Here is a 22,519-nt window from a genome sequence, read left to right on the forward strand (position 1 = left end):
ACTGCAGACCGGTTCCCTGGTGCACCCTGGGACTTGTAGGCCAGATCACACCGAGACCTCACTGTCTCTCGTTCCGTCTCGGTGAATTTCTATCTTCTGACCGCTCATACGTGTGTGTGTCTGTGTGTGCGTGTGTGCTCTCCTCCAGCCCTGGACGCTCTCCTATATCTTTTGATCATGAGATCGTCATGATGAACCATGTCTACAAGGAGCGCTTCCCCAAGGTACGGCCACACACACACTTTCACCAGAGAAATCTAGTTCACCTCCATAGCTCCACGTCCTCCCACGGCCTGCATGTGCTCATGCTCGTCCGACCATGAGCTCTCACGCGTGTGTGTGTGACTCTTTCCCTCCCCCCCCCCCCCAGGCCACAGCGCAGATGGAGGAGCGTCTGTCTGACTTCCTGTCTGCGGCGGCCCCCGACACGGTGACCCCTCTGGGGGACGGTGTGCTGAGTTTCATCCACCACCAGCTGATGGAGCTCTCCAGGGACTGTCTGGACAAGTCCCGCCACGGACTCATCACCTCCCGATACTTCTACGAGCTCCAGGAGAACCTGGAGAAGCTGCTGCAGGATGTGAGTTGCTCCACACTCTGTTAGTTATGTCTGAGAGGTACCCCACTCTGTTAGTCATGTCTGAGAGGTACCCCACTCTGTTAGGTACAGGTATAGAGTTTAAGCAATACTTTAATATCAGAGTGAAATGTGCTTTAATGTCACAGATTTTAAAAAAACTGTGTAGTGGAGTGAGAAATCGTAAAGGATTGCCATCTCACTTCATAAAACTTGTGATGAGTAATCATTTATTTGATTAAAATATATTCAGTAATCGTTGAGGAGGTGATTTTGTGTTTAATGTTTTTATTGATCATTCAAGTTAAGTAACATAAACATGACGATAGAAATTGGGCATCACAGTCTTTACAATACAGTCACCCCCAATCAATGCCAATCTAGCAACTTTTCTGATCTTATCTTACCCCCCCCCCCCAGAAGTTGAGGAGGTGATTGTTTGGAAGACTGTGTTTTCGTGTTTGTGGGCCGTGTTCATGCATGGTTACACTAACGTCTTCACAGCGTCGCCGGCTAACTGATCAGTCTCTGCCGGTAAATCTCCCATCGGCGGTTTGGTTTGTCAGCAGGGTGTGATGTCATAGTGACAAGGAAGGTAGTTTGACCCTGTTGAGTCAATTAGAAAGTCATGGAGCATCGCTCCCTCCCTCCCTCCCTCCCTCCCTCCCTGTCTCTCTCTCTCTCTCTCTCTTTCTCTCTCCCTCCCTCCACATGGGACTCTTTCCCTCGTCTCTGTCAGTGAGCAGTTAGTCAGCTGACTGACAGCTGATGTCTGTGTTAACGTTCCGCGGTGTGACGACTGGCTGGAATGTCCGTGGTTCTGGTCCCTTCAACACACTCCCAGCCCCCTGGGATCAAGGTGTGTGTGTGTGTGTGTGGGCTGGTGGTGCCTCTATTAGCTCAGTTACAGAGCTGGAGGGGCTCCTGGTTGTGACATTATAGCTCCCGGTGGCCCCATCTCTACCCTCCACTGGGGGGGGGGGGGGGGGGGGGACCTCTCCCCTCCTCCCTGATTTTAATTTCACGCCCCAGCAGTCGCCGTGGTGACGGATGAGCCTCCCAGTCACCAGGGGGGAGGGGCGTGGGGTAGACGGAGGGGAGGGGCCCAGACGGAGGGGTGAGGGGGAGAGTATCGGCGTTTTCGATTGGCTGGTTAAACAGTCCCGCGCTGGTGTTAAAGCCTGTTAGAATGTACTTGGCGTGTCTTTGGAGATCTAGTCGGCAGATAACCTTCAGCGAGAATCACACGCACACGCGTGCTCCGTACCGATATCTGCCAGCCCTCACCAGAAGAGACAAGGAAACCTGGACGAGGATGACATCACCGCCAGGACCCTAATTGGCCGTGGGGGGTTACCGAGGGGTTGCCGAGCGCGGCAGGTGGCGGGGGGGGGGGATACGTGAGGCGGGGTGCGCGTGGCGGACAAGCGTTCCAGGACGGTTTAGTTTTTGTTCCTGGTTTTCCATCGCGGGACGATGTCGCACGTGTCCTGGCAGAGGAGGCTGCAGGAGGAGGACTCTCTGCAGAACCTTCCGGACTCCAGGCAGTGGAGCACACTGTCACACCTGTGTGACGGCCACGCCACCTTCACAGTTGAGTTAACTGAGGTTACTAACTAGCTGGTTACTGTTCTGTTGAGTTAACTGAGGTTACTAACTAGCTGGTTACTGTTCTGTTGAGTTAACTGAGGTTACTAACTAGCTGGTTACTGTTCTGTTGAGTTAACTAGCTGGTTACTGTTCTGTTAAGTTAACTAGCTGGTTACTGTTCTGTTAAGTTAACTAGCTGGTTACTGTTCTGTTAAGTTAACTAGCTGGTTACTATTTTGTTAACTAGCTGGTTGCCAGCCTGTTTAATGTTGTGGGCTTGGAGGGCACATGTATACCAGCTGTTATCTGGTAAAACAGCAAGTGTTAGAGCTAGAGGATGGTTGTGTTCGCTGTCATACTGAGTTGGAAAAGGTCACAGACATGAAGGTATTAGATACAGTAGCAGGAAACTAGGCAGTGGGGAAGATAGGAGGGTAGTGGAGTGAAAATGTGTGTTCGGGAGTGAGGCGGTCACCGTAGATTCTTCTCTCCTATTGTCCTTTAGCCCTGACTCTCTCAGTCAGACCTACTTCCATCCCTCCCTCCCTCCCTCCTCCTCCCATCCATCCATGCCGCCCTCCCTCCCTCCATCCCGCCCCTTGCCGTGACCCTATTAGAATCCTGGCAGGGGACCTGCTCACCTCGCGCCCCGGCCCGGGCCCCTCGCTGACCCGTCGCCATGACAACCGGCCCCTGGAGGAGGGATGCTCCCCAATACCCCGGTCACCTGTGGGGGGGCGGGGAGCTAGTCCCAGCTCAGCACTATCGGTCAGGCCTCCTTGTCTCCCTGATAGTCCTGCTCTAATATGCAGCCGTACACACACAAACAAATAGGCACACACACACGCAGGCGTAATTAGCTTGTGCTTGCACGGAGGATCATCCCACCACTGTCCATTACTCACCGATTTCACCCCCCCCCCCCTCCGAATCTCCCGCGTTTTGGAGTTTCATTACTGTTCTAAATGATTGGGGCCCCCAGGGCATGGCTGGCTGTCACTGGCAGGATGTGTCTATTAGCTGCTGGCAGACACATGGATCCTGCCTTGTTTATTAACTGGGCCTCCCTCTCTGTTAAGCTGTCGTCCTGACTGATCGCTGAGTTTTACACCCCTCACACACACACACACACACACCTCGTCATCCCAGTCCCTCATCTCACGGTGCCCGCTGTGTGTTGTGTTAGTCTCTCCCGTCTCACTCTCCTCAGTGAGATGCGATCCTCAGGTAAACGACTCTGTCTAAACCCACAGCCGGGGTTTGTGCTGTGAATTTCCCTGAGGAGTCGAGGAGTTACATTTACATTTAGTCATTTAGCAGACGCTCTTATCCAGAGCGACTTACAGTAAGTACAGGGACATTCCCCCCGAGGCAAGTAGGGTGAAGTGCCTTGCCCAAGGACACAACGTCAGTTGGCATGACCGGGAATCGAACTGGCAACCTTCGGATTACTAGCCCGATTCCCTCACCGCTCAGCCACCTGACTTCGTAGTTCCTTCAGACTCCCCCAGGAGTCTCTGTGGAATGCAGACACTCCACCTCTAACTGTTCCCTCAGTCCTTATCGTATTCTGCCGTTGGCGGGAGGCTGTTTTTACCGCTCCTTTGAGGTCAACGTTCCCCCTGTTACCTGTCAGCTACCTCAACCTGGATTTAGTAACCTTAACTGTCTGTCTCTCCTCTCTCTCCTTCTTTCTCTGTCTCTCTCTCCCCCTTTCCACTCCCCTCCCTCCCTTTCTCTGTCTCTCTCTCTGGTGGTCCTTATCTCGGTCCAGGCTCATGAGAGGTCAGAGAGTGTGGAGGTGACCTTCGTCACCCAGCTGGTGAAGAAGCTGATGATCGTCATCGCCCGACCTGCTCGCCTCCTGGAGTGTCTGGTGAGACCACACACACACACACACATGCATGTATGGTGTGTTATCGGCACCTCCCAGCCGGTACCGTCGGGGTTTCTGTGTTTTCCATCAGGGCTCCCTCTCTCCCTCCACCAACCCCCAGCACGCCCCTGCTCTCTGCCCAGCCAGGGAGAGGGGAGCTGGGGGACAGGGGGTGCTCCATCACCCCCCCCTTCCCCCTCCACCTCCACAGCAACGCAGCTGGGAGAATTCCTCCACCTCAGCTGTCTGTGGAAGAAGGGATGGGGGTGGAGGGAGGGAGGGGGGGGGGTGGGTGAGAACCTGCCCCTGTGTTCACATCTGTAGTTTTGACTAATCACATGCAGCCAACGCCATGACAACACCACACTGTTTTTCACAAATGGTCGCACACACAGCTTGGCAAGGGGGAGAGGGTGCTGGGCGGGACAGAGAGAGAGAGGGAGGGCTGAAGGGGAGAGAGGGTTGGGGAGGGAGGGAGGGAGGGAGGGAGGGAGGGAGGGAGGGAGGGAGGGAGGGAGGGGAGGGAGGGAGGGAGGGAGGGAGGGAGGGAGGGAGGGAGGGAGGGAGATGGGGGCAGGATAAGGTGGTTCTCTGTCTTTGCCAGAGGACATAAAGGAGTAATCCTCCACACTACAGCTCAGTATCTGTGATCTGTATCATTACTGTGTACAGTGTATTATTCTAGATTATTCTAGCTTTGTTATCGCGAAACCCTTTTCCCCCTTTAAGTAGTAGTTATTATGTGGCTGGGTTAGCAAACAGGAACACACTGACAATCTTATCTATCAAGTAATACACACCGGTTATACATACCTCTCTCTCGACCTCAGTTTTCTGGAGTGTGTTGCTGTACCTGACCTTGGGCATTGGTGTGTGTGTGATGTTCGTGTGTGTGTGTGTGTGTGTGATGTTCGTGTGTGTGTGTGTAGGAGTTTGACCCAGAGGAGTTCTACCACCTGCTGGAGGCTGCGGAGGGCCACGCTAAGGAGGGCCAGGGCATCAAGACTGACATCCCCCGCTACATCATCAGCCAGCTGGGCCTGACCAGAGACCCCCTGGAGGGTATGCACACACCTGTCTGACTGTCCTCTACCTGTCTGTCTGACTGTCCTCTACCTGTCTGTCTGACTGTCCTCTACCTGTCTGTCTGACTGTCCTCTACCTGTCTGTCTGACTGTCCTCTACCTGACTGTCCTCTACCTGACTGTCTGACTGTCCTCTACCTGTCTGTCTGACTGTCCTCTACCTGTCTGTCTGACTGTCCTCTACCTGACTGTCTGACTGTCCTCTACCTGTCTGTCTGACTGTCCTCTACCTGACTGTCCTCTACCTGACTGTCTGACTGTCCTCTACCTGTCTGTCTGACTGTCCTCTACCTGTCTGTCTGACTGTCCTCTACCTGTCTGTCTGACTGTCCTCTACCTGTCTGTCTGACTGTCCTCTACCTGACTGTCCTCTACCTGACTGTCTGACTGTCCTCTACCTGTCTGTCTAACTGTCCTCTACTTGACTGTCCTCTACCTGTCTGTCTGACTGTCCTCTACCTGTCTGTCTGACTGTCCTCTACCTGTCTGTCTGACTGTCCTCTACCTGACTGTCCTCTACCTGACTGTCCTCTACCTGACTGTCCTCTACCAGACTGTCCTCTACCTGTCTGTCTGACTGTCCTCTACCTGACTGTCCTCTACCTGACTGTCCTCTACCTGTCTGTTTGACTGTCCTCTACCTGACTGTCCTCTACCTGACTGTCCTCTACCTGTCTGTCCTCTACCTGACTGTCCTCTTCCTGTCTGTCTGACTGTCCTCTACCTGACTGTCTGACTATCCTCTACCTGTCTGTCCTCTACCTGTCTGTCTGTGTGTGTGTGTGTGTGTCTGACCCTGTCTCTCTCTCTCTCTGTAGAAATCGCCCAGCTGAGCAGCTATGACAGTGGCCACCCTGACACACCGGAGACAGACGACTCTGTTGACGTGAGTCCCTGTCTGCAACACCATCATCCCTCATCCCCCCTCCCCCTCCTCAGGGGCCTGTGCTGTGTTCTAAGCCTGTCCTGCTGTGTTGCAGAGTCGCGTGGCCCCCCCCGCCCCCCAGACCAAGGCCCCCCGAGAGGAGGACTTTGAGAACATCAAGCTGATCAGCAACGGAGCCTACGGGTAAGACGTCCCAACCTGGACCAGGTTAGCTAGCCAGGCTAGCAGGCCCAGCACACAGCCGGGAGGTATCCTGGAGCAGCTAGCCAGGCTAGCATGCCCAGCACACAGCCGGGAGGTATCCTGGAGCAGCTAGCCAGGCTAGCAGGCCCAGCGTTCAGCCTGGAGGTATCCTGGAGCAGCTAGCCAGGCTAGCATGCCCAGCACACAGCCGGGAGGTATCCTGGAGCAGCTAGCCAGGCTAGCAGGCCCAGCGTTCAGCCTGGAGGTATCCTGGAGCAGCTAGCCAGGCTAGCAGGCCCAGCCTTCAGCCTGGAGGTATCCTGGAGCAGCTAGCCAGGCTAGCAGGCCCAGCGTTCAGCCTGGAGGTATCCTGGAGCAGCTAGCCAGGCTAGCAGGCCCAGCACACAGCCGGAATGTATCCTGGAGCAGCTAGCCAGGCTATCAGGCCCAGCGTTCAGCCTGGAGGTGTCCTGGACCAGCTAGCCAGGCTAGCAGGCTAGATTTGGGGGCAAAACGTTCTTGTCTTGTCGATTTGACCTTCATTTCTCCCCTCTCTCCCTTCCTCCCCCTCCTCCTGCTCCTGCAGGGCCGTGTTCCTGGTGAGACACAAGGAGACGCGGCAGCGTTTTGCCATGAAGAAGATCAACAAGCAGAACCTGATCCTGAGGAACCAGATCCAGCAGGCCTTCGTGGAGCGGGACATCCTGACCTTCGCCGAGAACCCCTTCGTGGTCTCCATGTTCTGCTCCTTCGAGACACGCAGGCACCTCTGCATGGTCATGGAATATGTGGAAGGTAAGACTGTCACTCTCTCTCTCTCTCACACTCTGTCTTTCTCTCTCTCTCTGGCTCTCTCTCTCTCTCTCTCTCTCTGGCTCTCTCACACTCTCTCTCTCTGGCTCTCTCACACTCTCTCTCACTCTCTCTCTCTCTCCCTGTCTCTCTCTCGCTCACACACACACACAATATATTCTACAGCAGATCCACTGTACAACTCACACCCCATAACATGCTTTAGCCACACTCACACCCTGCCCTGTGTGTGTGTGTGTGTGTGTGTGTGGTCCAGGCGGTGACTGTGCCACCCTGCTGAAGAACATCGGGGCTCTCCCGGTGGACATGGCCCGGATGTACTTTGCAGAGACGGTCCTGGCCCTGGAGTACCTGCACAACTACGGCATCGTGCACCGGGACCTGAAACCTGACAAGTACGCTCACACACGCTCTCTCTCTCTTTTAATCTGGAAAACCCATTATCTTTTACTATTTTTAATTAATCAACAATGTTCCTCTCATCCCTCTCCCCTCTCCTCCCCTCCTCCCCTCCCTCCCTCCCTCCCTCCCTCCCTCCCTCCCTCCCTCCCTCCCTCCCTCCCTCTCCTCCAGTCTTCTCATCACGTCCATGGGTCACATCAAGCTGACAGACTTCGGTCTGTCCAAGATAGGTCTGATGAGCCTGACCACGAACCTGTATGAGGGCCACATTGAGAAGGACACCAGGGAGTTCCGAGACAAACAGGTACACACACACACACAGAGACACACACACAGAGAGACACACACACACCTGGTCTCCATGAGAACATTCCTGGCCTTTTTCTTCAGACTCAGTGTGTGTGCTCCAGGTATGTGGGACCCCAGAGTACATCGCCCCGGAGGTGATCCTGAGGCAGGGCTACGGCAAGCCGGTGGACTGGTGGGCCATGGGGGTCATCCTGTACGAGTTCCTGGTGGGCTGCGCCCCCTTCTTCGGAGACACAACCGAGGAGCTGTTCGGACAGGTCATCAGTGGTGGGTAGAGGACACACACTCTCACACACGCACCCACACACACTACCTGACTATACTGCAAAATTGCCCTATCAAATTGAAGTGCAAAAGTATTTGTTTTAGTGACCGTGTGTGTGTGTGTGTGTTAGATGACATCATCTGGCCGGAGGAGGAAGAGGCTCTCCCCATGGAAGCCCAGGATCTGATCTCCAAGCTGCTGAGACAGAACCCCCTGGAGAGACTGGGAACAGGTAGGACACCGACAGCATGGGCTGGGCAGGCTGGGCTGGGAGAAGATGACAGACTGGCTGTTCTATAGGAAGACACACTCTCTTACCCTCTCTCTCTCTTTTACTTTCACCCCAACCTTTCCCCTCTCTCCCTCCCATCTCTCTCTCTCCATCCCTCTCTCTCCATCCCTCTCCCTCCTCCTCTCTCCCTCCCATCTATCCCTCCCATCTCTCTCCCTCCCTCCCATCTCTCTCTCTCCATCCCTCTCCTTCCTCCTCTCTCCCTCCCATCTATCCCTCCCATATCTCTCTCTCCCTCCTCTCTCCCTCCCATCTCTCTCCCTCCCATCTCCCTCCCATCTCTCCCTCCTCTCTCCCTCCCATCTATCCCTCCCATATCTCTCTCTCCCTCCTCTCTCCCTCCCATCTCTCTCCCTCCCATCTCTCTCCCTCCCATCTCCCTCCCATCTCCCTCCCATCTCTCTCCCTCCCATCTATCCCTCCCATCTCTCTCTCTCCCTCCCTCCCTCCCATCTCTCCCTCCCTCTCCCTCCCCATCTCTCCCTCCCTCTCCCTCCCCATCCCTCCCTCTCCCCCTCTCTCTCCTCCAGGGAGTGCGTTTGAGGTGAAGCAGCATGGCTTCTTCACAGACCTGGACTGGAACTCTCTGCTGAGGCAGAAGGCAGAGTTCATCCCTCAGCTGGAGTCTGAAGACGACACCAGCTACTTCGACAGTCAGTACACGCCCTACTCTACTTTACTCTACTCTACTCTGCTGTACTCTGCCTTACTCTACTGTAGTCTGCTGTACTCTACTCTGCTGTACTGTAGTCTACTGTACTCTACTGTACTCTACTCTACTGTACACACCCTCTTCTAATGTACTCTACTCTACTGTACTCTACTGTAGTCTGCTGTACTCTACTGTAGTCTGCTGGATCTCCCCTAACCCCCCTGTCCTTCCTGCAGCCCGCTCAGACAGGTACCACCATGTGGACTCTGAAGATGAGGACGACACTAATGATGATGAACACATGGAGATCAGACAGTTCTCCTCCTGCTCGCCCCGATTCAGCAAGGTGGGTGGCAGGCCTACACACACACCTAACAAACAAAAGTTGTTCGTACGTTGACAGTTGAAATGATGACGTGTCTGTGTGTGTGTGTGTGTGTGTGTGTGTCTCTGTGTGTGTGTCTGTGTCTCTGTGTGTGTGTGTCTCTGTGTGTGTGTGTCTCTGTGTGTGTCTCTGTGTGTGTGTCTCTGTGTGTGTGTGTGTGTGTGTGTGTCTCTGTGTGTGTGTGTGTGTGTCTCTGTGTGTGTGTGTGTGTGTGTCTCTGTGTGTGTGTGTGTGTGTGTGTGCGCCCCTTCCCCAGGTGTACAGCAGCATGGAGCGTCTGTCTCTCCACGAGGAGAAGAGGACCCCCCCGCCCACCAAGCGCAGCCTGAGTGAGGAGGGGGGCGAGCGCATCGACAGCCTGAGCGGCCTCAAGGCCCGGGACCGCTCCTGGCTGGTGGGCTCCCCCGAGATGTGAGTGCCCCCCCATCCAGCTCTCTCTCCCTCCCTCCACCCCTCCACACCACCATCTCTGAACACTCTCTCTCTCTCTCTCTCTCTCTCTCTCTCTCTCTCCCCCCCCTCCCTCTCTCCCTCCACACCCCCAGCTCTGAACACACTCTCTCCTTGATATAGTTTTGTTGACATTTTATAAAAAAGAAATGGTTTAAGTAAGCATCTTAAGTAACACAGTAAACATCTTGTTTTTGTCCTTTTGTGTGTGTGTGTGTGTGTGTGTGTGCGTGCGTGTGTGTGCGTGCCCTCAGCCTGCGTAAGCGCCTCTCCGTGTCCGAGTCGTCCCACACGGAGAGCGACTCCAGCCCCCCCCTGACGGTGAGGCGGCGCTGCTGTTCCGCCATCATCGAGATGCCTCGCTTCGCCATCTCCTCCGAGGAGGAAGGGGGCCCCGGGGCCAGGAAGGGCTCCGTCAGGGGGCCCCGCTCCGAGGACCTGCCCCTGTCCATCCCAGAGCTGCCCCTGGAGAGAGAGCTGAAGCTGGAGCAGTCTCCCACCCCCGGGTCCTCCTCCGCCCAGCTCAGCAGAACCACTCTCACGCGTGAGAACAGGGTTCTTAGGGGGGTCTGGCTGTTTAGATGACTAGGTTACCACTAGATTGTATGGTGACATTTTTAATAACACATTTCTCCCTCTACCTCCATCTGCTTCTCTCCATCTCCTCTCTCGCTCTTTCCTTCTCTCGCTCGCTCTCTCTCGCGCTCTCTCTCTCTCCTCTCTCTCTCTCTCCATCTACCTCTCTCTCTCTCTCTCTCTCCATCTACCTCTCTCTCTCCATCTACCTCTCTCTCCATCTACCTCTCTCTCTCTCTCTCCCCCTGTCTCTCCCTGTCCCTCCCTCCAGCTGGTAGTTCTGGGGACGTGTGGGACCGCGCGGGCTCGGGGCAGGACGAGGTCTCCTCCACCCCCCGGGCCATCAGTGACCTGGCCGCTCGACGCGCTCGCCACCGCCTGCTGTCGGGCGACGCCGACAAACACCCGCCCTCAAGACCCCTCAACAAGGTCATCAAGTCAGCCTCCGCCACCACCCTCTCCCTCATGATCCCCGCTGGTACGTACTCCAGGACTGTGTGTGTGTGTGTGGTCTTTGGTGCTCAACCTGTGTGTGAAGACGCAACAGGCTGCATCATCAACGAGACTAACCCCCCTTTGCCCCCCCCCCGTGTTGCCCGTAGACCACCACGGAGCCTCCCCATTGGCCAGCCCCATGTCTCCCCACTCCCTCTCCTCCAATCCCTCGTCGCGTGACTCGTCCCCCAGCAGGGACTTGTCCCCGGCCGTGACCAAGCCCATCACCATCCATCGGGCGGGCAAGAAGTACGGCTTCACCCTCAGAGCCATCAGAGTGTACATGGGAGACAGTGACATCTACTCTGTGTACCACATGGTCTGGGTGAGTAGGGGATGTGTGTGTCACATGGTCTGGGTGAGTAGGGGAGTGTGTGTCACATGGTCTGGGTGAGTAGGGGATGTGTGTGTCACATGGTCTGGGTGAGTAGGGGAGTGTGTGTCACATGGTCTGGGTGAGTAGGGGATGTGTGTGTCACATGGTCTGGGTGAGTAGGGGATGTGTGTGTGTCACATGGTCTGGGTGAGTAGGGGAGTGTGTGTCACATGGTCACAGGGGGGCAGCACTGAACAAGCAGGAGGTACTAAGGTTGTGTGTGTGTGTGTGTGTGTGTGTGTGTGTGTGTGTGTGTGTGTGTGTGTGTGTCCAGCACCTAGAGGAGGGGGGTCCAGCACATGAGGCGGGGCTGAGAGAAGGTGACCTCATCACTCATGTCAACGGAGAACCAGTCCATGGCCTGGTTCACACTGAGGTGGTGGAGCTCATCCTCAAGGTACACACACTCTCTCTCTCTCTCTCTCACACACACACACACACACACACACACACACAGATGGCACAAGTACACACATCCTTCACTCAAATAGAAGTACAGAGACTCATGTTTAAGAGTGAGAGAAAACACTCTGGTAAAAGTTGAAGTGCAGAGTATAGTAGAGTCCTCATCAAGTACTCATCAATGATGAAAACCTTTTTTGGTAAAACCTTTGTTGAAAATATTTTTTCAAACTTTCCAAACTTTTTCAAAGCTTTTTTATCAAAAGTATTTTTTAAACCTTGAAAAAAACACAACCCCAAAAAGTTTCTAGTAAAAAAAATCAATAACATTTTAGACCAGTGTTTCTCAACTGGTATACGCACATACACACTTATACATCTACACACACACACACACTTATTTCTTATTCCCGTCTACCCACAGAGTGGAGGCAAGGTGTCTATCTCTGCCACGCCTTTTGAGAACACGTCCATCAAGGTGGGTCCAGCACGCAAGACCAGCTCCAAATCCAAGATGGCGCGCCGCAACAAGAAGACTAAGACCAAAGAGGGACAGGACAGGTAATACTGGATCAGTTACACAGCGCTGGGCTGACATTTACATTTAGTCATTTAGCAGACACTCTTATCCAGAGCGACTTACAGTAAGTACAGGGACATTCCCCCCGAGGCAAGTAGGGTGAAGTGCCTTGCCCAAGGACACAACATCATTTTTGCACAGCCGAGAATCGAACCGTCAACCTTCTGATTACTAGCCCGATTCCCTAACTGCTCAGCCACCTGACTCACACAACGCTGGGCTAAAGTCTTAGGCACAATCTTAACACACAAGGCTTCACTTCTGAGTCCACATGTGTTATTAAAACTCACAAACTGTGTGTGTGTGTTTGTGTTGCAGCAGCAAGAAGAGGAACTCCTTGTTCAGGAAGATCACCAAGCAGGCATCTCTGCTGCACACCAGTCGCAGCCTCTCCTCCCTCAACCGCTCTCTGTCCTCGGGGGAGAGCGGGCCTGGCTCGCCCACTCACAACCTGTCCCCTCGCTCCCCTACACAGAGTTACCGCTGCACCCCCGAGTCAGCACACTCCGGTACACACACACACACACACACTCTCACACACACACAGTTTTGTACCAATGTTTGTTTCCTCCGCATGCAGTTGAAATAATGGACGAATATCTAACGGGTCAGATTTGTAGAGATGTAACTGTGTGTGTGTGTGTGTGTTCTCAGTGGGGGGGAACTCGTCCCAGAGCAGTTCCCCCAGCTCCAGTGTCCCCAACTCCCCGGCCAGCTCTGGGCACATCCGGCCCAGCTCCCTGCACGGCCTGGCCCCCAAGCTGCAGCGCCAGTACCGCTCCCCACGCCGCAAGTCCGCCGGAAACATCCCCCTCTCCCCCCTGGCCCGCACGCCCTCCCCCACCCCCCAGTCCACCTCCCCCCAGCGCTCGCCCTCCCCCCTCCCCGGCCACGCCCAGGCCTTCCCGGTCAAGCTGCACTCCTCCCCCCCCCTGGTCCGACAGATCTCCCGGCCCAAGAGCGTGGAGCCGCCCCGCTCTCCCCTCCTCAAGCGGGTGCAGTCGGCCGAGAAGCTGGCCTCCTCCCTCTCCTCGTCCTCCTCCTCGCCCTCGCCGTCGGCCTCGGCGGGCGACAAGAAGCTCCCCGCGACGCCGGCGGGGCGTAAGCACAGCCTGGACGTGTCCCACGCCGAGTTCAAGAAGGAGATGCTGCAGAGAGACCCCAGCTTGCAGAGCCTGCAGGAGTGTGCCGGCGAGGGCTTGGCCCTGGGGGGCCGCGGGGCTCCCGTGGAGAAGGGCAGCCTCCACAAACACCCCTCCTCCTCCTCCTCCCGCAAGCTGGGCCGTCAGGAGGGCGAGGGGCCCCCGGTGGCCGGGTCCCTGGGCCTGGCCCCTGGGAAGAGCAAGCTGAAGGACAAGCTGTCGGCCATCAGGCAGGACCGCGCCGACCGCAGGGAGTCTCTCCAGAAGCAGGACGCCATCCACGAGGTGGACTCGTCCGAGGACGAGACGGACGAGGGCTCCGAGGACAGCCAGGACGGACGCCGGGGGGGCGGTCTTCGCCCCTCCGCTGCTCCGCCCCACCGGCGTCATGGCGACCGGCCCCCGCATGGGTCCCGGGGGCACCCTGCCCTCCCTCTGCCTCTCCCCGTCCCCCGCCCTCTCCACCGCGCTCACACACCCCTCCTGCCCGCAGCCCAGCCGAGCCACGCCCACCCCGCCCTCCACAGGGGGCAAACTCCTCGAGCCCAAACCCGCCCAGAGCGCCCCTTCCCTGGGAGGGCGAGACGGCAGCTCCGACGACCCTGGAAGACGTGAGGGGAAGACTGCCGACCTGCTCGCCAGGCCCAAGCCCTCCCAGACCCCCCCGAGTAGCACCTTCTCCACGCCCGGCAGCGCCTTCATCTCCGTGGCCAAGGAGCCCCTGAGGCCGGCCTCTCCGCAGGACAGGCGGGGTCCCCGGGGGGCGCGGGCGGAGGAGAGCCCCAGAGCCAGCCCCACGGCGGGACCCTCCGACAGCAGCGAGGCCCACGCCCCCTCCTCCTCCGCAGGCATCACCAAGGAGAAGAAGGAGGCGGACAACCGGAGACAAGCAGCCGCCGCTGCCGCCGCCACGTCCTCCTCCCCCAGCCCCGCCCCCGAGAGCGGAGCAGTCCAGGCGGACTCCCAGCTCTCCACCGTCACCAAGAGCGTCCTGGGCCCCGTCAAGCTCAGCTCCCAGGTCTCACCCGCCTCCCCCCTCGCCGCCCCCGCCTCCTTCCCCTTTAAAGTCCCCCAGCCCCCGCCCCCGCCCCGCCCGACAGACTCTCCCACCAGGCTGAAGGCTGAGCCGGCCCCCCCCCCCCCTCCAAGGAGATCCTCAATTCCCAAAGCCTCGGAGGCGGCAGGGGAGAGTGCCAGCGCCTCCTCCCCTGCCCCACTGAGGCCGGGGATGGCCCCACAGCCTTCGAGCACCGCCCCGGCCTCCAATAAGAGGCCGGAGGCCCAGAAAGCCTCGACCGCCACGATCGCCTCTCCACTGGACAAAACCAGCAAGAAAACGTAGCAGCAGAAAAGGAAGAACAGAAACAAATTCAGATAAACACTCATCACCGCAGAAGCCGACTGGCCCGCTAGCTTGAGATTTCAATTCACAAACCGCATGTTTGAAAGAAATGGCATATTATAGACTTTACAACACGCTCATGTGGAGAGGATAGCTGCGAGAGGAGGAGAAGAGAATCTCAAAGGAGAAGAGGGGAAGAGTGATGGTGTCTGTTGTGGGGTGTTTCGGGGGGCCCTGTGTTCTGGGGGCCCAGGGGCCCAGACAGGGGTCCTATCCTGTTCATGCTGTTTTGGTTCCCAGTTCAGACTCGTGTTTTTGTGAGGTCGGCTTTTCTCTCTTCAAAGAAATTGGGGCTAGAAATAAACAGCTTGAGGCCGTTGGTCCACCGCTCAGCACGTTGATCCAAGCACACACACACTCACACACACACACACACTCACTCACACACACACACTTCCACACACACATATTTCACAGTGTACTACCTAATTCCAATACAGCTTGCAGTTAGCATGGACTCGCGTGCCCAAAGCCAACAGATCAGGTTATGCCCTTCAAACTGCACCCCCTGCCCTCTCCCCAGGCCCCTGTCTGCTCCTCTACCCAGCCCTCTCCTCTCCCTGTCTGCTCCTCTACCCAGCCCTCTCCTCTCCCTGCCTGCATGTCTACCCAGCCCGGTCTGGAACAAGGATGTATCTCAGCAATAAAGAGTAGCGTATGCTTAGCAATCAGTATAAATACATAATATGCTCTTAACGTCACTATCTGCATCATTGTTGTTCACTCATTCAGCACTTAGCGAGCCAGATGACCTTGTGGGAGAGTATCCTCTGGGCCTAACCGCTGAGCTGGACCCCCCCCCCCCCCCCCCCCCCCCCCAAACAAGGCCGTTCTGTGTTACCGTGCTTGTGGGGATTTGCATGCTAGTTCGTTAGCGTGTTTGTTAGCATTAGCGTTAGCTTCATGGTCCTTCATCCCCATCTGCTATCTGTGGTTGTATGCTAGACAAAGCTAAATGTACATCTAAACATCTAAGCATGTGTTGTGATGGTTAGGACGATAGCCTAGCCTAGCCTAGCTGGACTGCTCCTTCACAGCATGCTAGTGTCACCAGATATCGAACCCCCTCTTCGAGGGCTTTGTTTATAGAAATTATTAAAGTAGGAGGTTGTTTTGGATGGTTTGCATTGTAGTCCGTTGCAGTGAACTGTGAATATACACATACAGTAACACAGACAGCTGGATGGAGTGAAGGATAGTTTGGGAAATAGTTAGGTTCTGTGTCTTTCTGAGGAAATTTTATGTGGTTTACCTACACCCCATTGGCTGGGCCTTCTCCCCCCCCCCCCCCCCCTAAAACTAAATTACCCAGACTCCTCTCCTGCCTGAATAGTGATCCTCCGGTTCATTTCAGGCAAGGCCGAGAGAGCAAGTCAGACATGCTGACGTCTCCTGATCTTATGGACAACTGTCTTTTATTTCTAGCCCCTGTCCTTTTTTTAGTAGCCACCGAAGGTTTGCTGTTCTTTTAAATCGTTTAATTTTATTTGTGTTGTTTTTTTCTTTTTCTATCTGGACCAACTTGCTGTGTTCTGTGATTGCCTCTTATACTGTAAAGTGAGCAGACTTTGCTTTCTTTTCTGTACATGCGTGCGAGAGTGTGTGTGCGTGTTCCGTTGTGTGTAGTCGTCATTGTGTGTATATATGAATATTTAAAGCTCTGTTCCATGTCTGTGTTGTACCCTACACTGGTGGGAGGGTGTGTGTTAGGGTAGGCCCTGTTCAAAGCCCTCGCCACATGTCCCAGAGTCCTATTGGTCGGGCTTGTGGGCTCATGTGCAAGGGGGCGGGTTTTGCACAAACCTTTTATCTGTGTTGTCGAATGATGAGCCAATGAGATCCCTGGCTTTTAGGCAGTCGTGGTGCCTCGGACCAATGACTGATCTGACCACTATGATCCTCCTGTTCTGTTCCAGCGTTTATTGTTCCGCTGAGGGAGAACCCTGTGTGGCTGTGGGTTCTGCAGCGTGGAACCAGGTTTCTCCTTCATGAGTTTGGGGTGCCTTGTGTCAGTGTGGCCATGGCCATGGCCCTGCTATGTTTACACCAGTCTAGGTCTAACAGACAACGTAGTCAGCTGACCAGGGGCGGGGGGGGGGGGGGGACCAGGGGTGGGGGCAGGGGCAGGTAGCCCTATGTAAGTCTGTAAGCCAGCTTTGATGCTGTCTGGTGACAAGCCCCTCACAGCCCCTGACAGCCTGCCTGACTGTGGCACTACCTGTACGATGTTTACATGTTGTTTTGTTGCTGGCATATACCAATTAATTTGATTTCTTTTTCTCAACTGGACTCGATGCTTGTATCAATCAACGCTTACAGGTGACGGTAATCACTGACTGCTTCCCCTGGCGTCGGTCAGGGAGAGCCGTGTTGTAGACAAGTGGTGTTGTTGTTGATGTTGCTCTGTGTTTTTCACACAACCCTAACCACTGACTATGGATATTACTGGGCATTGTGTGTTACAGGAGAGAGAGGGAACCTAGGTACAGTGTGTCATCCTCTTGGTCCTGCTTTCCTCCTTCCTACTGTACAGGTGTAGTGTTTGTGATTCAGAGATTCGTACACGAAATCTAGTCTACTGAGGAGAGAAGCTGCTACAATCGTCTAGCACAGGGACAACCTGGCCAATCGCTTTGATCTATCTGTTCTCTACAGCCAATCGCTAGAGCCCCAAACCCGGGGCGTGCCTCCTCATTGGCCAGGGCATGTTATGTGATGGCAGAAATGTCCTCCTCTTTGTGTGTCTTAGTGTTGGTGAGACATTGAGATGCTGGTGTCTGGCTCTTGTACCCATTCTATGTTTTAATAGTGATTCAGACTGACTTTCGACTCACCAAGCCCCAGGGTAAACGTCTCCAAACTTTTTCCCCAATTCCTGTTCCAATGCCTGGGATGACACACTCCTCACGAGTCGGTCTTGAGTGTGTGAGTGTGGATCACTGCCTTCAAACCATCTCTGAGCTCTTCTGGGGGTTCTGCAGCATGGCCATGTGCTAGCTTCCCTCATCAATACGAGTGCCATGCTCCAGCACCAGCCTAGCCATCAGCGCTGACTGAAAACACCCACAGTTATCACAAACACACACACCTATACACGTCTCCACACACTCCCTTGTGTGGTGATGATGGTACTGGCCATCTGCTAGAGAGTGAAGTTAAGTGTCAGTTTCCCTGGTGAGGTCGTTAATCTTTAGTTTGGGGTTGTGTGTTTTCCTCCCCTGGTACCGGCAGTTATACACACACACACACACACACAAACACCACCACCACACCACCAAGCAGCAGCCAGGTAAAATCACCTCTGCTTTTGAGGACGTCCCTCGGTGACCCCACTGCAGAGCTGCACCCTGTAGAGCCTGTCTCCTCCTCCTATCAATCACCTACTCACCTCTCTTTCTCTCTGTCTCTCTCACTCTGTCTCTCTCTCCATCCATCTCATCTCCAGTGACGGAGGTCCTTGTCTGTTGTTTTACTGTGTCCCCAGTGTGCTAAGTGTGTGAAGATCACCTCAGTTCCTGTGTGTAGAGAGAGGCCAGTGCTGGGTTATGGCAGTGTTTTAACGAAACAGAAACAAAAAAAAAGGGTTGTGTTTTCTTGATTGTGTGTGTGTACAGTGTGTGTGTTTGTCTCTAGAGGATGTGTGAAGGAGAGGGGGGAAGTGAGGATCAGATGGCTAGAGAAAGCCAGAGGGGATATAGTAACACGGCTCTAGTAAAACCTGTGCAATATCTTTTTATTTTCTATTGTGGTTAAAGCATGTTGTTGTTAATCCTACCTTATAACGATAATAAAGGTTTTTTTACGTACAGTGTTGCTATACTTGCTCTTTATTATGTGTTTTATAATGTCATATGAAAATGCAACTAGGAAAAATTTCCATGAGATTTTTTATTGGTCAAGGTATTATTACTTTAAAGAATGATAAACTATTCTAAAGATGACATGTATTTTTGAAGGAAATCTAATTTTTCGTGGTCAATTGAAATCCAGTTGTATTTGCTGTTCAGCTCTTCAATCCCCTCAATGTGCAGTGGGCCCGTAGACTCCAACAGAGCCTGCCTAAGTTTGGACTAATGTCATCAAATAAATGGGCCCACCCAATTTTCTCCACGCCCGTCCATTAAACGATGTCTGTCTACACTACTTAACGACACCCAAGGGAATAAAGTACCCTAACATACCAGCGATAAATGGACTTTAACGCCCTTCACAAAAAGATAAAAAATGATTCACGACGACAGTGAATCTACTTCTCCGACTGCGGACACACTTAGAGCCCCTCTTTACCAGAGGCTAGCACTCTATTCTGCACTTAAAATGCTTGTTTCAGCCGACCTCGTAAACTGCGATCAAACCGACCCGTTCTTGCAGAATTCAACAACAATCCACCATTCCTCCTTTTTCCCATCCAGCGAAAAGTGATCCGTAAACTCAGTGGTTTATCAGTCGAGCAGCGTCCGGGCAGCGCGTTCTGTGATGGACGGAGGGTCTGTAGAGCGCTCTGCCTGTTGGAGGCTCGTCTCTCTGGAGAGGGCCGGCCGCTGGGTCTTGAGAGATCTTGTGTGTGGTGTGTTAAAAGTGCCGCCCCATTAGCCGTGTTCCGCCGGAGGAATGGGAACGCCCGCGGCGCACGGCACCGGCGGTTCCCCCAAGACGGGCGGCGAGGTCGGATGTCGCGCCGCATGATTGGACGGTATCCGCGGCTCTGGATAATTGTGTCCCCTCTGCCCCCCCTCCCTTCATCCACCCACAGGGACCTGTCAGAGTGGAGGTGTCAGGAAACCCGCCCCCTCCCCCCCGTTCTCCAGGAGCAACCCCCTTGGGATGGTGGTCTACCCAGAGATGGTGGTGAGGTACACAGTGACAGCAGCCCCCCGCCTCCCACACACACACACACACGCCTACACACACACAAACACACCTACACACACCTACACACACACCTACACACACACACACACGCCTACACACACACGCTAGGGGAGGGAGAGTTGACAGGCAGGCGGTACGGGTGATGAATTGCTTCGCCTCGCTGTGATACGGCTCTACATGACCGGGCAAATTCATTCCAGTCGGGGCGGCAGGCAGGGCCTCCACGCTTGCATTAGAGCTACTCCCAGAAAAAACCCACCGCTGCCTGACACCTGACAACCCAGGAGGGAGGCCGGGGGGCGGGGGGGAGGGGGGGAAGATACTCCCAGGTCGATAAACCGTTCTTTGTTGTGGAAGTTGTTGTCGCTTCTCCTCTGTCTGCCGCACGTGTTCACGTCGAGTCGACGGGGTTGACGCCATTCACAGCGTCAACATTGAAATAAACAAACTTCCGGATGATCTCTCCCTCACATCCCCTTGTGCATCCATTACCGGCCACGAGGCCCAGGGAAACTTAGGGTCCTCGTGTAACTCCGGTCCCCCCCCCCCCCTCATAATGAGTAAAAGTAGTAATTAAAGCGGCCGTGTGATTGGCTGAAGCGTGGCAGAGAAAGATGACACCTCATTCTTCTCATCCTTCCTAATTGCTCTCTGAAGGTAGCAGGTGCCAGGTACTTAATGAGGCCTCTTCAGCCTGATGTATGTATGGCCACTGTACACCCAGCCTCTCACACACACTGCAGCCTCACACACACTGCAGGCAACGACACCTAGGAGACTAATAATGCATGAAATGGCAGCTTTTGGTGGCGAGTTAGAGAGATGGATTGTCGGGATGTTTGGTTATGTGAAGAGATGGTGCTGAGGGCTCCCTACAGGCGGTGGCCGGGGTTCCACAAAGGATCGTGTTTGGGGATGTTTGAGTCCTTACTACCTGTTTCCATACCTCTGTGTGTGTGTGTGTGTGGGGGGGGGGGGGGGGGGGGGGGGGCAGCATCGAGGGGCGAGGGCTTGCGAGGAGAGAAAGTAAGGGGTTAAGTACCACAGATGTGTGTGTGTGTGTGTGTGTGTGTGTGTGTGTGTGTGTGTGTGTGTGTGTGTGTGTGTGTGTGTGTGTGTGTGTGTGTGTGTGTGTGTGTGTGTGTGTGTGGCAGGCGAGGGGTCTGGGTTCCTCCATCACTGTCTGTGTGATTGATTAGTACGTCATCCAAGATAAAGGATCCCGTCCTCCCTGTGTACTCAGTAGTATACTGCCCTGGGGGAGAACACACACACACACACACACAGGGAAACCTATGCTGACTACTGCTTGTCCAGCTCGCTGTGCCTCATTACACCTGCAGAGGGAGCTCCGCCTCCCTCTCTCCTTTTGTCTGACTCGCAACACTCCAGCTGCTGTTTCCCTGCTGCTGTTCAGCGAATTCTCACACACGCACCTTCCCCCTCACACACACACACACCTTCCCCTCACACACACACAACTTCCCCACACTGCAAGCCTTCCCCACACACATGCCTTCCCCACACTGCACACCTCTCTGCTTGTTTTCACCGCTTTGACTTTTTTCTCTCTTTGTCTTTTACACTCTTTTTTATCTCTCCTCATTAGCCTCTCCTTTCAAATGTATTTAATGTTTTCTCTCTTTCTGCCTCTCGCTTTCTGCCTCTCGCTTTCTGCCTCTCTCTTTCTGCCTGCCTGCCTTTCTTCCTTCCCTCTCGCTCCCTGACTCCCCACTCCACCCTCTCGCCTTGTGTCTCTCCCGCTTGCTGGTGTTTTGATGCTTCTGACAGCTCTATCATCACAGAGGGCTGCCAGGAGACACTAGGCCTGGGCTGGTAGACCACAACATATACAGATGGGTAGCTCTGCTCTGCTTACCTAGTATACACACACACACACACACAATACAAAAGCAAGAGTTCTGTGTTTACTCTTCTACTCTGGCTGAGGGAAACAGAGACGGCCTTGAGACAGCGGGTGTGTGTGTGTGTGTGTGTCCTGAGCTGAGCTGAACTGATCAATAATTCAGCGAGAGCTGTGTGGAACTACAAATCCCATTCTCGCCTCTGGCTCCTTGTACAGTAATGAAGGCATAAGTTCAAAACTCCACGGGGAGGGAAAGTTCTCCGTCTCTCTCTTCCTCCCCCTCCTCAACTCTTTCCTGCTTCCTTAAACTCTTGTGTTCTGTTACCTACCTGTCCTTGTTTCTTCTTCCCTCAATTTTTTATCATCCTCACAAGAATAGCTTTCTTTTGATTTTTTTTTTTTTTTTTTCCTGCCTTGTTTTCTCCAGCTGCATGCCCACCTTGTTCCTTCTTCCAGCAGGGAAGTCAGAACAGAGGGAGTCTACACACTTGGGGAGTTCTAGGCTTCCTAGGGGGTCACTGATTGGGCTCCCACCCCCCTCGAAAATACACTGTGTATGTGTGGGGGGGGAGGGATCTTGCCATGGGGCACCTGAATGCCCTGAAATGCCCTGATTTCATCACTTGCCCTTGAATTTGTATATTTATATTAGTAACTTGTGGAACCACTCACAGTTAAGGGTCTTTTGATTTGGTTTTGATTTAATTCTGTAGAATGTATGTTTTTGTCTGATTTGAGTGTATGTGGGGGGGGGGGGGGGTGTAATACGCGTTAGATCTCATCCTATAGTGGCGTTTAAGTGGCTTGAGAAAGAAAAGAGACAGGGTTGATTTCAATTAAAATTACCCAATTAGGCCATGGGGGGGCACTGTTAGATTGGTAAATAAATTACACTGATTTTCATGAAAGAAGATGGATTTATCGTTAAATCTACAAAATGATGAATGTTTATTTTATTTCCAATAGTTTGATTTGCGCTATTTCTGTATTCCAATTTACATGTTGTTAATTAGTTGACATTAACAATCTGATAGAATTCGGT

General features: G+C 54.1%; 1 protein-coding gene across 1 annotated transcript; it reads left to right on the forward strand.

The window, feature by feature from the left end:
* The first annotated feature begins 394 nt into the window (after positions 1 to 394).
* mast2 (microtubule associated serine/threonine kinase 2) lies at positions 395 to 15,511 on the forward strand. Its single transcript, XM_067230599.1, is given in 21 exon segments — positions 395 to 580; positions 3,942 to 4,043; positions 4,973 to 5,105; positions 5,947 to 6,014; positions 6,109 to 6,197; positions 6,784 to 6,992; positions 7,267 to 7,405; positions 7,584 to 7,716; positions 7,823 to 7,988; positions 8,117 to 8,218; positions 8,809 to 8,931; positions 9,167 to 9,276; positions 9,572 to 9,726; positions 10,020 to 10,309; positions 10,613 to 10,819; positions 10,944 to 11,161; positions 11,487 to 11,609; positions 12,039 to 12,175; positions 12,513 to 12,703; positions 12,849 to 13,681; positions 13,683 to 15,511. Coding segments are annotated over 21 exon segments (4,626 nt in total). The 5' UTR covers positions 395 to 478; the 3' UTR covers positions 14,679 to 15,511.
* The last annotated feature ends 7,008 nt before the right edge of the window (positions 15,512 to 22,519 follow it).

The sequence above is a fragment of the Osmerus mordax genome, chromosome 27, assembly GCF_038355195.1.
Source record: "Osmerus mordax isolate fOsmMor3 chromosome 27, fOsmMor3.pri, whole genome shotgun sequence".
Lineage (NCBI taxonomy): Eukaryota > Metazoa > Chordata > Actinopteri > Osmeriformes > Osmeridae > Osmerus > Osmerus mordax.